We start from the raw sequence: 15,242 nt of genomic DNA, 5'->3' as shown, positions 1-15,242 counted from the left end.
TTATTTTAATTCAGTAAAAATTTGAGCCAATTTTATATAAAGTGTATGATTTGAGAGCTGATTAAAAATAAACTTGATAAATTTCAAACACTACTTTCCATACTTTTTCACTGATATAAAAAAGTATCTTTATATAAACATTACATTCAAATCTTCCATTACTTTTGATTAAATTTAAAATAAGTGTAGGGTCACACATGTTTTTAAATGTAGGGAAAAGATTATAGTAACACGCAACAAACCAAAAAAACACTTGGTGCTTGAGTCCTTTTTCAGATTACACGAAATAAACATTTTCCCTTTGGAGCAAACTTTCAAAAATAACTCTTTTATAGACTCAAATGTAATTTTCTATCCACAGCTTGCTATTCAATAACTTTATTATGTGCAGTCAACCAAAGAGCTTTAAACTCACTCCCATAGTTGAAGATAAGATCCATTCTGGGAGATGGCACTAACAGATGTGCCAATGTGAAATTTTAAGAAATAATAAATGTATAAGAGTATTTTATAGAAAATTTTTAATGTTAGAAGTATGTATTTTAAAACCTCCTGGAACAAACCCTCAAATCACACTCTTTAATACAAATTTTGCCAGCACTGTTCATGTTGACCAGATAATGCTTTAGTTTTCTTTAAAAAGTAAAATGAAATGCATACCAGCAGCAACTACAGCTGGAGGAGGCGAGCCTGCCTCACCACCACTTGTCTGACTCATTGATGCTACAGATGTTTCTCTAGATGGAGGTAACTGTAACTCCTTTGGGAGAAGATCATAGACAGATTCTGTTGGGAGAAAGAGAAAAAATTTTTATGAGCACAAAATTAATGTCTTTCCACTCACAAGAATTATATCATTCATATACACACACTAAATTTCATGTAATTACTGATGTAAAAATTCTTAGCAAACATTTTTCTTTTATTATAATTTTAGTGAACTGCACAATGAACTTTCCATTCATTCTGAGTCCCATTTTCTTCTTGGCTTTTCCTTTCATGCTGATGATATACAGAAAAAGTTACCAAACTTTTTAAACCATATAAAACTAGGCAGTAGAGATGTCAAATAACTCAAGATGCTCCAGTATCTTTCTTTGTTTAAAAAAAAAAGTATTCTTTATCATCCTTTACATGTAAGATGGCATGTACTAGTGTATATCAGCTATAAATTGGCTTCTTCAGACCATTAGTCTACTCCTGCTTTTTTATCCAGCACTTTCATCAAATATTTTAATTTGCTTTCATATTGAATTTTTCCCTCCTAAAGACACTAAAAAGAGGAATGTTATGACTCAAGGAACTACTTCGTACTCTGAGGTATCTCCAACTCAAGAAAGGCACAAGCATAGGATTCTCTGAAATGAAAAAGCATAAATGCCTTTATTAGACTATGATTAGTTTTGTATCCCAGATTAAAGAATACTGTATATCTTTTAAATATATTTAATAATAATTGTCCATAAAATCAAATTTATATCTACTATTCAAAAATTATTTTATAATTATTGTTACACGCATTTAGGACAGAAATAATAATCAAAATATCCTCTAAAGATAGTAGAATCAATGTTGGAAAAATCTTCAGAAGACCAATTAGAATCCTATGTTCATTTTCTGAAGAATCAAGGCACAGGGTTTAAGGGATTTGCCTAGTATTCCAAGAAAAGCAACATTCCAACAATTTAGGAAGATTATTATTTGCACTAAGTGAATTAAAAAAAATAAAAGTAGCACTAGAAGACATTTTATCCTCAGTAGCAAACAATATTGCTAGTTAATTGTTTACTGAATTCAAAAATATTTTGATCCTCCCAGTTAAAATATGTAGCCTGAATTTCACACAGATATGAGTAAGAAAGACTATCATGAAGCTAAAATTAGAAGTTGTAGTATTAAATGATCTTTGTTCACAATGAAGAATCAACTGAAAATTTTCTTTTGAAAAACTATTACCTAACACTTGAAATTTTCATCTTCAAAGCATTTGACAAATTTTACATCTTTCTGAATATAATAAAAATTTTCAGCTTGTTAAACCATTGCTAAAAGCCTTAAGTATTAGTTCTAGAAGGTCTTGTAGGTCTTCACAGAACTGTTCAACTTCAGCTTCTTCAGCATTACTGGTCGGGGCATAGACTTGGATTACTGTGATACTGAATGGTTTGCCTTGGAAACGAACAGAGATCATTCTTTTTTGAGATTGCACCCAAGTACTGCATTTTGGACTATGATGGCTACTCCATTTCTTCTAAAAGATTCTTGCCCACAGTAGTAGATATAATGATCATCTGATGTCCAAAAAAAGATGTCCTTTTCATTATAGGGGACCAGAATGCAAAAATTGGAGGTCAAGAAATACCTGGAATAACAGGCAAATTTGGTCTTGGCATACAGAATGAAGCAGAGCAATGGCTAATAGAGTTTTGCCAAGAGAATGCACTGGTCACAGCAAACACCCTCTTCCAACAACACAAGAGAAGACTCTACACACGGACATCACCAGATGGTCAATACCGAAATCAGACTGATTATATTTGCAGCCAAAGATGGAGAAGCTCTACACAGTCAGCAAAAACAAAACCGGGAGCTGACTGTGGCTCAGATCATGAACTCCTTTATTGCCAAATTCAGACTTAAATTGAAGAAAGTAGGGAAACCCCTAGATCATTCAAGTATGACCTAAATAAAATCCCTTACGATTATACAGTGGAAGTGAAAAAAAGATTCAAGGGATTAGATCTGATAGACAGAGTGCCTGAGGAACTATGGATGGAGGTTTGTGACACTGTACAGGAGGCAATGATCAAGACCATCCCCAAGAAAAAGTAATGCAAAAAGGCAAAATGGTTGTCTGAGTTGGCCTTACAAACAGCTGTGAAGACAAGAGAAGCAAATGGCAAAGGAAAGATATACCCATTTGAATGCAGAGTTCTAAAGAATACTAAGGAGAGATAAGAAAGCCTTCCTCAGTGATCAATGCAAAGACATAGAGGAAAACAATAGGATGGGAAAGACTAGAGATCTCGTCAAGAAAATCAGAGATAATAAGGGTACATTCCATGCAAAGATGGGCACAATAAAGGACAGAAATGGTATGGACCTAACAGAAGCAGAAGAGAGTAAGAGGAGGTGGCAAGAATACACAGAAGAACTATTAAAAAAAAGATCTTCATGACCCAGATAATCATGATGGTATGATTACTCACCTAGAGCCAGACATCCTGGAATGCGAAGTCAAGTGGGCCTTAGGAAGCATCACTACAAACAAAGCTAGCGGAGGTGATGGAATTCCAGTTGAGCTATATTTCAAATCCTAAAAGATGATGCTGTGAAAGTGCTGCACTCAAGATGCCAGCAAATTTGGAAAACTCAGCAGTGGCCACAGGACTGGAAAAGGTCAGTTTTCATTTCAATCCTAGAGAAAGGCAATGCCAAAGAATGCTCAAACTACCACACAATTGCACTCATCTCACACGCTAGCAAAGTGATGCTCAAAATTCTCCAAGCCAGGCTTCAGCAATACATGAACCGTGAACTTCCAGATGTTCAAGCTGGTTTTAGAAAAGGCAGAGGAACCAGAGATCAAATTGCCAACATCCACTGGATCATTGAAAAAGTGACAGAGTTCCAGAAAAACATCTACTTCTGTTTCACTGACTGTGCCAAAGCCTTTGACTGTGTGAATCACAACAAACTGTGGAAAACTCTGAAAGAGATGGGAATACCAGACCAGCTGACCTGCCTCTTGAGAAACCTGTATGCAGGTCAGGAAGCAACGTTAGAACTGGGACATGGAACAACAGACTGGTTCCAAATAGGAAAAGGAGTACGTCAAGGCTGTGTATTGTCACCCTGCTTAAATTTAACTTATATGCAGAGTATATCGCGAGAAACTCTGGGCTGGATGAAGCACAAGCTGGAATCAAGATTTCTGGGAGAAATATCAAAAACCTCAGATATGCAGATGACACCACCCTTATGGCAGAAAGTGAAGAACAACTAAAGAGCCTCTTGATGAAAGTGAATGAGGAGAGTGAAAAAGTTGGCTTAAAACTCAACATTTAGAAAACTAACATCATGGCATCTGGTTCCGTCACTTCATGGCTAATAGATGGGGAAGCAATGTAAACAGTGACTTTGGGCTCCAAAATCAGTGACTGGGCTCCAGTGATTTTGGGCTCCAAAATCACTGCAGATGGTGACTGCAGCCATGAAATTAAAAGACGCTTACTCCTTGGAAGAAAAGTTATGACCAACCTAGATAGCATACTCAAAAGCAGAGGCATTAATTTGCCAACAAAAGTCCATCTACTCAAAGCTTTGGTTTTCCCAATAGTCATGTATGGATATGAGAGTTGGACTATAAAAAAAGCTAAGCTCCGAAGAATTGATGCTTTTAAACTGTGGTGTTGGAGAAGACTCTTAAAGAGTCCCTTGGACTGCAAGGAGATCCAATTAGTCAATCCTGAAGGAAATCAGTCCTGAATATTCATTGAAAGGACTGATGCTGAAGCTGAAACTCCAATCCTTTGGCCACCCGATGCGAAGAACTGACTCATTTGAAAAGACCCTGATGCTAGGAAAGATTGAAGGTGGGAGGAGAAGGGGATGACAGAGGATGAGATGGTTGGACGGCAGCACTAACTCAATGGACATGAGTTTGAGTAAACTCCAGGAGTTGGTGATAGACAGCGAGGCCTGGTGTGCTGCAGTCCATGCGGTTGCAGAGTCAGACACAACTAAGGGACTGAATTGAACTGAACTGATAGGGCTTACATAAATTATTTCCATCTTTCAAATAATATAGAGAAAGAATAGGGAAGAACTAATTAAAACAGAAATGCCCATCATCAAATATTGATTTTAATACAATTATTTTTCTCAATCCATGCTGAAAACAAGAGCTTCTTATATATAAAAGAAAAGCATACTCAAGACCTTTTTTGGGGGAAGGAGATAAACAGAAAGAAATACGAAAGTAAAATTCACTTAGATAAAAAGAGAAAGGATCTGCCGAAATGCATTTATGTTAAGGGGGAAAAAAAAACCCTAGAAACAGCCCAATAACTAACCACATTTCGGTTTCCCAAAGAGGAATACAAAGTTGAATCTAAATTAGAAGTATAAAAGCAGTGTTAGTAAAAATACACTGGAAAGTAACTAAATATAGAACTTCTTATATCTCAGTCTTCCCCACAGCCTACCCTTCAAACCAAATAAGTCAAGTGGAAGGTGTAGGACGCATGGATTCATTCCTTCACCAAAGGTATTTCTGATTAACTGACTCAAGTGTTTGAAAATTAGAGAATTCAGAAGTTTTATCCTATCTTTCCAAGGAAAACAGCAGTTAATAAGTCCATACCATCACAGGCTCTGACTTTAGACAGAACTCTGTTGGCTCCACTACTTCAAGCGACTTAAATCCTCAATGAAACTTTTATTTTAGCCCATTACCTCAAACAGACTCCCTCCAAGATAAAACTATACAACCTGACCACATACACTGGTCTTACTCTCAGGCCTGCGTGTGTGCTAAGTTGCTTCAGTTATGTCCTACTCTTTGCAACCCTATGGACTGGGGCCCACCTGGTTCCTCTGTCCATAGGGATTCTCAAGGCAAGAATACTGGAGTGGGTTGCCATGCCCTCTTCCAGAGGCTCTTTCCAACCGAGGGATCGAACCCAGGTCTCCCACAATGCAGGAGGATTCTATATTGTCTGAGTCATCAGGGAAACCCAAAGAAGAGCATAGGCCCTTTAAATACATGAAAACAACAAACAATCCTGCCTCATGTTAAGCAGCCATATTTATTTTCCTTGCATTATCTGTTAAATCGGCTAAATAAATATGGGAGGAATGAAATTCTAGATTTATAAGCATAGGATATGAAGAAAGAGAATGGGAAACTTATAATGGAAAAGCAGTTTGCCGAGAAAAGACTTCCTTAGAAAACAAAAGTATAATCTGTACTACATTTTTTTTTAAAGAACCTACTAGATTTTAAAAGAATTTTCAAGATTTTTCTTTTAGAGAGAGAAAATGGTTACAAGGTTTCTTTTTGGGGTAGTAAGAATTCTAAAATTAGATTATGGCAATGGCTACACAATTCTATAAAATATACCAACCACAACTGACTCTGTACACTTTAAATAAGTGAATCTCATGATATGCAAATAATACATGGGTAAAAGCTGTTTTTAAAAAAGAGAGAAACAGGAATAGAATAAAGACAACTGAGAACTGCATAAGAGTGAGCTAGGTCTCTCTATGTTCCTAATAAACTTTATGGACAAAATACCTCTTCACAAAGTTTCTGTTTGTAAAAAGTGAAACTGTGAAGGCTAAACTGCAAACTAATTTAATTAGCTTTTTAAGGCTCTTCTATTAGATCAGGAAAATATGACAGCTATAGGTATCCTACATTCAGTAAAATAACCTGATGAAAATCTTTTAAAGTTCTTATGAATAAGATTAATGTAGACTTCATAAAACAGACGCCTCTAAGCAACAGCACTTGAAAATTTTATGGGTTCCCCACCTTGAGAAACGCAGTTACATCAACAACTTCATCACAGATAATGAAAAGCTGGAATATCTGCCCAAAAGAATGAAGTGAACTTTGATACAGATCAGTGTAACAGCTAGTAAAAAACTACTCTTGTGCAGTGTACTCAAATGTACTCACTTTCTTTCTCATTCTTTTTTTCAAAATCTAGAAATGATTTTATTTTTGCTTCTTAAAGAATTCTTTCCTTGGTCTGTCAGAATTGGGGTGATCATATTTTTCCATTAATGTGCTAATAATTTGTGCAATAATAATGTTAATCAACTCATTTAATGGTTCATTATAAATTTTAGTTGGCCAAAATCCCAATATAAGTGGGATTAAGTATCCACGTAACAGACTTAGATCAAGTACAATAGAATAGTTACCATAAATTATTAACATAAGTGTATGAAAAAAAAGAAATTAGGCAGAAAAGGGAACAAGCTCAGAAGATCAAGAATTTGTTTTGTTAGTGCAACAGTGCAGAGCCTACAGCGATTAGAGGAATGAAATCATTTTCAGATAGTAAAAACAAACTAAATGCTTCCTAGTGTTTGGTGGGAAGGTAAACAATGCAAATATTGGCTGACTGGTTGGTGTGTGTGTTCAGTCATTCAATAAATTCTAATTGATCCTTTTGTATCACCTGTTATTTCTGGGCAATTTGGTCTTTAACTCTGCAACACTGGCTATAGGGGGAATCCCATCACACTGCATCAAACTCAAGGAGATAGAAATCCTATCCTGAGGGCACAAGGCAGTGAAAAAGAAGAAAAAACTGTTAACTTAATAGTGAAGCATTTTTTTTATTCTTCTCAATTAGAAAATCTGTTTCCTAACTGCGGATCAACCAAATCCCATTGTACAATTTTATATGTTGCCCAGTTTCAAAAAGATGAAAGACTTCAAACACTTATACTCCTCACTTTCCCACAGAAAAGCCCAGGGAGACAAAAACAAATGAAACAGCTGAGAAAAGACATCCTTTTCTAGTTTTTCCCCTTTGCAAAATAACAGCATTAATAATGCAAATTCAGCTACCATTTATTGAGCACTTGATTGTTGGCACAGGCACTGTTCAAAAGTCTTCTACATACATACTCACTTAATTTCAAAATAATTATGTGAGGTCAGTTTTACCAATAAAGAATGTGAAACTTTATAGTTTTAAAAAAAGGAAAAGAAAAATACATATGATAAAACAACAAAAGAAGGGAATGATAAAGTTTAGGACAGCAATTTCCTTTGATGGGGAGACAAGGATATAGGACAAAGGAGTAGCAGAAAAGTTGGTCTGGACAGCAGGCTCAAGAATGTTCTTTTTACTAAAATATATAATCTAATCAATAAATACAATAAAAGGCTACGCATGGACAGTGCATACCCTTCAGAGTTGCTATAAGGCTTAACTAAGATGATCTGTTAAAAAGAACTCTGTAAATTATTCTTGGGGCTTCCCTGGTGGCTCAGTGGTTAAGAATCTGCCTGCCAATGCAGGAAACAAGGGTTCAATCCCTGGGTTGGGAAGAACTCCTGGAGAAGAAAATGGCGACTCAGTGTAGTATTCTTGCTTGGTAAATCCCACGAATGGAGGAACCTGGCGGGCTACAGTTCATGGGGTTGAACATGACTTAGGGACCAAACAACAACAACAACAACATTGCCATTTTGCCTTTGTTGACCTGATAACTAGCATTCAATATTCAGCTGCTTCAGAGTCAGAAAGTAAAGATCAGAATTTTCAGAGTCCACCTATCTTGAACTTTTCTGAAGACACTTATTAACTTTCAGGTAACCAAACAAATCACAGTTGTACACAACCAATACCAAAGACTTATCTTCATGCAGAGATAAACAATATAAAAGGTGGTAGTAGTGGAGTAAATAAATGAATGTTTCTATTCAACTGTCAAGAAATCAGCTAAATGGAAGTATTTGTGGTAAAAAAAAAAAAATGATACTTTGTGTTGGAAATGCTTTAAAAAATTAATGAAAAGTAAATTAATGCTCAGCATAGGTATTAGTTATTCATATAATGAGTGCTCCCTGATACTAGATGCAAACACTCTAATAATACTGGAAATGTAGTTATAAATGTTTGTATCTTGTTTCTAAAATGGGATTTCACTTTTTTTAAAATTCTATATACAAAGCTACTTTAGCATCCAGAAGAGTTAAAAAAGACTTACGAAGAGCTCTTGCAAATGGTTTGGCAAACTAATTGCCTTACTCTTCCATATCTTTATTAACTACCTCAATAAGCTGGTGAATCCCAAGGCTATGGTTTCACATCAGACATTCTAAAACAAAATGCCTGGCACCTCCACTGTGCCAACATACTTCTGCATTGAAGAGAGACAGCATTCATTCTGTTAAAAACACTTTGGGCTTGACAGTCATCATACTTGGCATCTCCACTGGAAAATGTACTGGCTGCAGGTCTACTGGATATTTGGTTTCTAAAAGATTATTAAGTCCAAGAATAACTTGTATGTGATCTCTGTTTTAATAAAATTTTCTCATTTAAGTTTAAATCCATTTACTAGTTTGCTGTTATTTATTTAATCATATCACTTCTTTTTGAATATATTTTATTACCATTTTCCTCAAGCTAGTGGTCTACAATAATTTTAAACAATATGCAGCAGCACAGATTGCAACAATTTGGGAAATAAGAAGAATAACTTGAGATCTATTTTTTCTAATAGGTATTATTTTTCACTTTAAAATTTCACAATTATTTTCTACATAACTTAATAACATTTATGAGATACAGAATGGATTATTCTATTTAACCATTTTTGTTATATATTATACTTTCTTAATTTATTTATACTATTTTCAGAAGAAGCTATTTAAGTCCGTTCTAGAATAAACACTTTCAAAGTCTTACCTATGACCTGACTACTGAGTAAAACCTTTATCGATTTATAATTTCCAGACATCTTATAGGACTATTTATTCAAATCAGCTTTAAAGAACTGTAGCGTTCAGAGTTCAAGAAGGGTAAGGAGGACTAGGGCTGAGTGTCAGAAGTAAAGAATGAGAAGGGAATCCAAGGTGCAGGTGGAGGCCTGGCAAATGGTTTCAGAGCCCAAGCAGGGTGAGGAAAGTATTAATGGGGAGACAGAGGGTGAGGAAAAGATGACCAGGGGCAGAGTCCAAGCAATGCAAATAAAATACCTGCAGCCTAGTATGTGGTGTCAGAACCCAAGCATAATGAATAACTTATCTGGGGGTGGGGGTGGGGAAAGGTGGGAGAGAGTGGAAGGGTGGGGTGGAACCCAAGAAAGCAGGATGAGAAGAGGAATTTTGCTTGACACACAGAAGGACAACCTACTGGGTTAGAGTCCAAGCAAAGTCAAAGTCTCCAGTGATGGGTAGCCCAAACAGAATGAGGACGGTATGTAGAGCAGGGAAGGCAGAGAGTCTAGCATAAGGTATCAGAGTCAGAGCATGGTGAGAAATGTAGCCTTAAGGGGATGGCACAGGATATCACAGCTGAAGCCAGTGAGGTGACAGAGGATAGCCAACACACGGAAACAAAGCTTGAGCAGGGTATAAAGGGTATTCATGCAAGGGCAGCCTGCTCTAGGTTTAAGAACCCAAGCAGTAAGAAGGATGTCCATATAATAGGGCTGCCTGAGCTGGGTATCAAAGATTAAGCAGGAAGTAGAGTGCGCCCATGAAGGGAGTGTGGAAGACCAACATGGGAATTAGAAATTTAAGCAGGGTGAGGAGGGCATTCATGTGAAGCCTTCAAGCCTGAGCAGGATGAAGAGCACATTCCCATGGATGGGCAGCCCAGCATAAGATGTTGGAGTCCCAGTGGGGTAAACAAGATATTCATGAGGTTGAGGGAGCAGGAGCATAGGGCATCTTTTAGGTAGAATATAAAAATCTTAGTAACATGAAGGCTATCTGCCTAGCAGCGCTACCCAAAATGGGGAGTCAGAACCTAAGGAGGGCAAGGAGGGTGTCAACAGATAAGCAGGAGGGCAGCTCTGGGTGTCACAGCATACATAGGATGGAGGAGGAAAGCAGTCACAGTCTAGAGGCAAGTTATGTATGTCCAAGTTGGATAATCAGGTATCAGTGTGTAGGGAAGGGGGAAGCAATGGCAAAAGCAGCTCAATTATACAAAGGGAGATTGCTCAAATAAGTAAATATATTAAAATTGAAGGGAATAAAGTTTTGCAGTGTTGAACTAAAGGAGTTACAAACAGAGGGAGAAAAACAAGGAGGAACCGTGTGTTACTAAACTGCAACTGGAGGTATCAGCATGAACTCACAAGAGAAAGAAGAATAAAAATATAAATGTATATAGGGATGTAAGGACTTGCCTCATACCTCAGTTGGTAAAGCATCTTTCTGCAATGCAGGAGACCGGGGTTCAATTCCTGGCTCGGGAAGACCCTCTGGAGATGGAAATAGCAACCCACTCCAGTATTCTCGCCTGGAGAATCCCATGGACAGAGAAGCCTGGCAGGCAACAGTTCATGAGATCGCAAGAGTTGGACACAACAGCAACTAAATCACCAGTGTAACTTCCTCAGTTGGGAGACTGACACTGGTGGATGACCAATGACCAATATACAAATATAGTTCAGTTCAGTTACTCAGCTGTGTCAGACTCTTTGTGACCCCAGAGACTGCAATACAACAGGCCTCCCTGTCCATCACCAACTCCCAGAGTTTACTCAAACTCATGTCCATTGAGTCAGTGATGCCATCCAACCATCTCATCCTCTGTCATCCCCTTCTCCTCCCACTTTCAATCTTTTCCAGCATCAGGGTCTATACTGCTGCTGTTGCTGCTAAGTCACTTCAGTCATGTCCGATTCTGTGCAACCCCTTCGACAGCAGCCCACCAGGCTCCCCCATCCCTGGGATTCTCCAGACAAGAACACTGGATGGGTTGCCATTTCCTTCTCCAATGCATGAAAGTGAAAAGTGAAAGTGAAGTCGTTCAGTCGTGTCCGACTCCTAGCGACACCATGGACTGCAGCCTACCAGGTCCCTCCGTCCATGCGATTTTCCAGGCAAGAGTACTGGAGTGGGGTGCCATCACCTTTTCCAATCAGAGTCTATAAGTATACATATATTCCCAAGCTCTGTCTTCTGAAAGATTCTGTAAGAAGCACGATCCCAAAAGCATACTCATGGAAAACAAGCATACCTAGTATCCAGATCCTGGTTTCTAAATATTCTTTTCTACTGAAAAGTAGTTTGGGCTTCTTTGAGAAATAGTTGTTATCAGGACCTGGATACGAAAAGTACAAGATTAGCCTGATATATATATATATTGTTTTGCTAAAGTAAGGAAGTACTCAAAGAATTAAGGAGACCTGTCAAAAGGATACAGAAACTATCTTGACCAGGCTCTCACTAACAAACATGAGCATGAAAATAAGCAATGGAAGTTCCCTGGCAGTCCAATGGTTAGTACTCAGTGTTTTCACTGCCATGTCCTCGGTTCAATTCCTGGTTGGGGAACTAATCCTGTAAGCCATACAGCATGGCCAGAAAGGAGGGTAATAATGGTAACAGATTAAAATCAAATGAAAACATAAAAGTCCATACTGACATAAAACAGTAACGAATAAACCAGAAGTATGATGAGGAATGAGATATTCATACAGTTTCAAAGTACAACTTCACAAAACATTTACTGATTACAAAGGAGAAATATGGTAACTTTAGAGAAGTCTGACAGATACCATCTTAATCAAGTGATCAAAGTGAGTATCATCAGAAATGATACAAATCAAAATTGTATGCCACTCTAGGATGCAGAAAGAATATATCATTATTTCTGTGGTATTTGTGCCAAAGATGCATAATTTGAATGCAATCATCAGGAATATTCCACAAATAAGTGACTTGTAATCTTCAAAAGTATCAGAACTGTGAAAAGTCCAGGAAAGACCAACGAACTTGTTTGACACCTTATATTTCACACTCATTGGCTCAGTATTTTTAGCTAGGCTATCTCAGCTTTACTAACACCTTCAACCTGACAGAACAATTAATTTAAACATGCATTCATCACATATTTTGCTCCTGTACTGGACTAAGGACACAACATAAGAGGAAATCACTCAAGAAATTCACAGTTGAAAGAAAATAAAATTAGTCAAGTTTAAAATAATGCAATATGTTACAAATGGGAGAAAATATTTGCAAATGATGTGACAGACAAGGGCTTACCCTCCAAAATATAAAAACAACCCATACAACTTAACAACAAAAAACAAACAACCCAACTGAAAAATGGGCAGAAGACTTTAACAGACATTTCTCCAAAGAAGACATACAGATGGCAGTGGGCACATGAAAAGATGCTCAACATCACTAATTATTACGTAAGTGTAAATCAAAACCAAAATGAGGTACAACCTCACACTGGTCATAATGGCCATCATTAAAAAGTCTACAAATAACAAATGTTGGAGAAACTGTGGAGAAAAGGGAACCCTCTGACACTGTTGGTGGGAATGTAAGTTGGTATAGTGGCTATGGAAAACAGTATGGAGGTGTCTCAGAAAACTAAAATCAGAATTACCATATGATCTAGCAATTCTACTCCTTGGACAAAACTGTAATTCAAAAAGACAGATGCCAGAGCAGCACTATTCACAACAGTCAAAACAGGGAAACAACCTAAATGTTCATCAACAGACAAATGGATAAAAAAAGATGTAGTCCATATATACAATGGAATACTATTGAGTAATAAAAAAAGAATGGAATAATGCCCTTTGCAGCAACATGAATGCAACTAGAGATTATCATACTAAGTGAAGTTAAAATGAGAAAGTCAAATACCATACGGTATCACTTATATGTGGAATCTAAAACATGCAACAAATGAAACTATCTATAAAAGAGAAACAGACTTATAGAGAACAGATTTGTGTTTCCCAAGTTAGGGGGAGGGAGAGGAACGGACAGGGAGTTTGGGGTTGGTTGATGCAAAACTATTATATTCAGAATGGCTAAACAACAAGGCCCTAAAGTATAGCAGAGTGAACTATATTCAGCAAGTATTAGTGCTGGTCGCTCAGTCGTGTGCAACTCTTTGCCACCCCATGAAATGTAGCCCTAAAGGCTTCTCTGTCTATGGGATTCTCCAAGCAAGAGTACCCGAGAGGACTGCCATTCCCTACTATATTCAATATCCTGCAATAAACCATAATGGAAAAGAATATACAAAATAATGTATATATGTGCATGACTGAGTCACTTCGCTACACAGCACAGATTGGCACAACACTATAAATCAACTACACTTCAATAAAAAATACAATATGTGCTTTAATAGAAATATGGACTGTTATGCAACTGGAGAAGAGGGAATCCTAAACACTGTCTATAAAGGTCAGAGAAGGGTGCATGGGGTATGTGATACCTGAGGTCAACCTTGAACAATCAATTGGGTATCTGACAAACAAATTTGTGGAAGAGGAGGAGAAACTGTAAAAGAAAACCCAAACAAGGAGAGTGTTTGCATTTTGCTTATTTCAGTTTTTCAAGTAATTCAGTTAAGTTAGAATACAGGAGTTACATGGAAAAATACCAAGAGATGAGTCTACTGAAGACATGCAGGGGTAAGATCACTGAAGGCCCTGTATAATCATTCTAAGCAATAAAGACTTTATCCCTCAGCACACAGGGAGCTTTTGAGTGTTTCAAGAAAAGACATGATAAGCTCAGATTCATATTTGAGAATGATCACCTCCCCAGGTATATGCAAAATAGACTACATCCTAGAGGTGGCGAAGAGCTAAGTTTTTTACAATCTTCTAAGTAAGAAATAATGAGGTCCTGAACCAAGGCAGTGAGAATGGCAAATAGAACACAAATTTAAACATGTTCAGGAAACTGATGAACTAACTGAATTGGATGACTGGAGAGGGAGAGACAGAAATAGTTCCAGGCAGCCCATAGAAATTCTGGCACAAAAATTAATGTAAGGTGGTACAGTGTCCCATGATACAGAGTTTAGGAGTAAGAGTAAAACTGGCAAGTCAACAAATTTAGTTTTAAATGATGAGGCTGAGTATCTAGTGAGTGTATAAACAGGAGAGGGATCTACAATTGATGATACTGGGTACATGACTGCTGTATTTTTCACTTTAATACAAATCTTGTGCTAGAATTGGGGCAGAAAATTTTTAATTTAAAGTTATTGCTTGCTTTTGAAAATACAGATGTGTATGAAAAAAGGAAGAAATGGAGTAGCCATCATGGTCAACAAAAGAGTCCAAAATGCAGTACTTGGATGCAATCTCAAAAACGACAGAATGATCTCTGTTCGTCTCCAAGGCAAACCATTCAATATCACAGTTATCCAAGTCTATGCCCCAACCAGTAATGCTGAAGAAGCTGAAGTTGAACGGTTTTATGAAGACCTACAAGACCTTTTAGAAGTAACACCCAAAGAAGATGTCCCTTTCATTATAGGGGACTGGAATGCAAAAGTAGAAGTCAAGAAACACCTGGAGTAACAGGCAAATTTGGTCTTGGAATGCAGAATGAAGCAGGGCAGAGACTAATAGAGTTTTGCCAAGAAAATGCACTGGTCACAGCAAACACCCTCTTCCAACAACACAAGAAAAGACTCTACACATGGACATCACCAGATGGTCAACATCAAAACCAGATTTGATTATATTCTTTGCAGCCAAAG

At 37.3% G+C, this 15,242-nt stretch overlaps 1 protein-coding gene across 2 annotated transcripts in view; it reads right to left on the bottom strand.

Moving 5' to 3' along the window:
• The window catches only part of NFAT5 (nuclear factor of activated T cells 5), a 109,915-nt gene that overhangs the window by 49,711 nt on the left and 44,962 nt on the right, over positions 1-15,242 (bottom strand). For both annotated transcript variants that reach the window (XM_068991946.1, XM_068991947.1), the window contains one exon: positions 661-786. In XM_068991946.1, the coding sequence (XP_068848047.1) occupies positions 661-786 (126 nt within the window). The remainder of the gene's footprint in view (positions 1-660; positions 787-15,242) is intronic.

This window comes from Capricornis sumatraensis, chromosome 20 (assembly GCF_032405125.1).
Source record: "Capricornis sumatraensis isolate serow.1 chromosome 20, serow.2, whole genome shotgun sequence".
NCBI classification, from domain to species: domain Eukaryota; kingdom Metazoa; phylum Chordata; class Mammalia; order Artiodactyla; family Bovidae; genus Capricornis; species Capricornis sumatraensis.
This window is presented reverse-complemented; position numbering and strand designations above follow the sequence as displayed.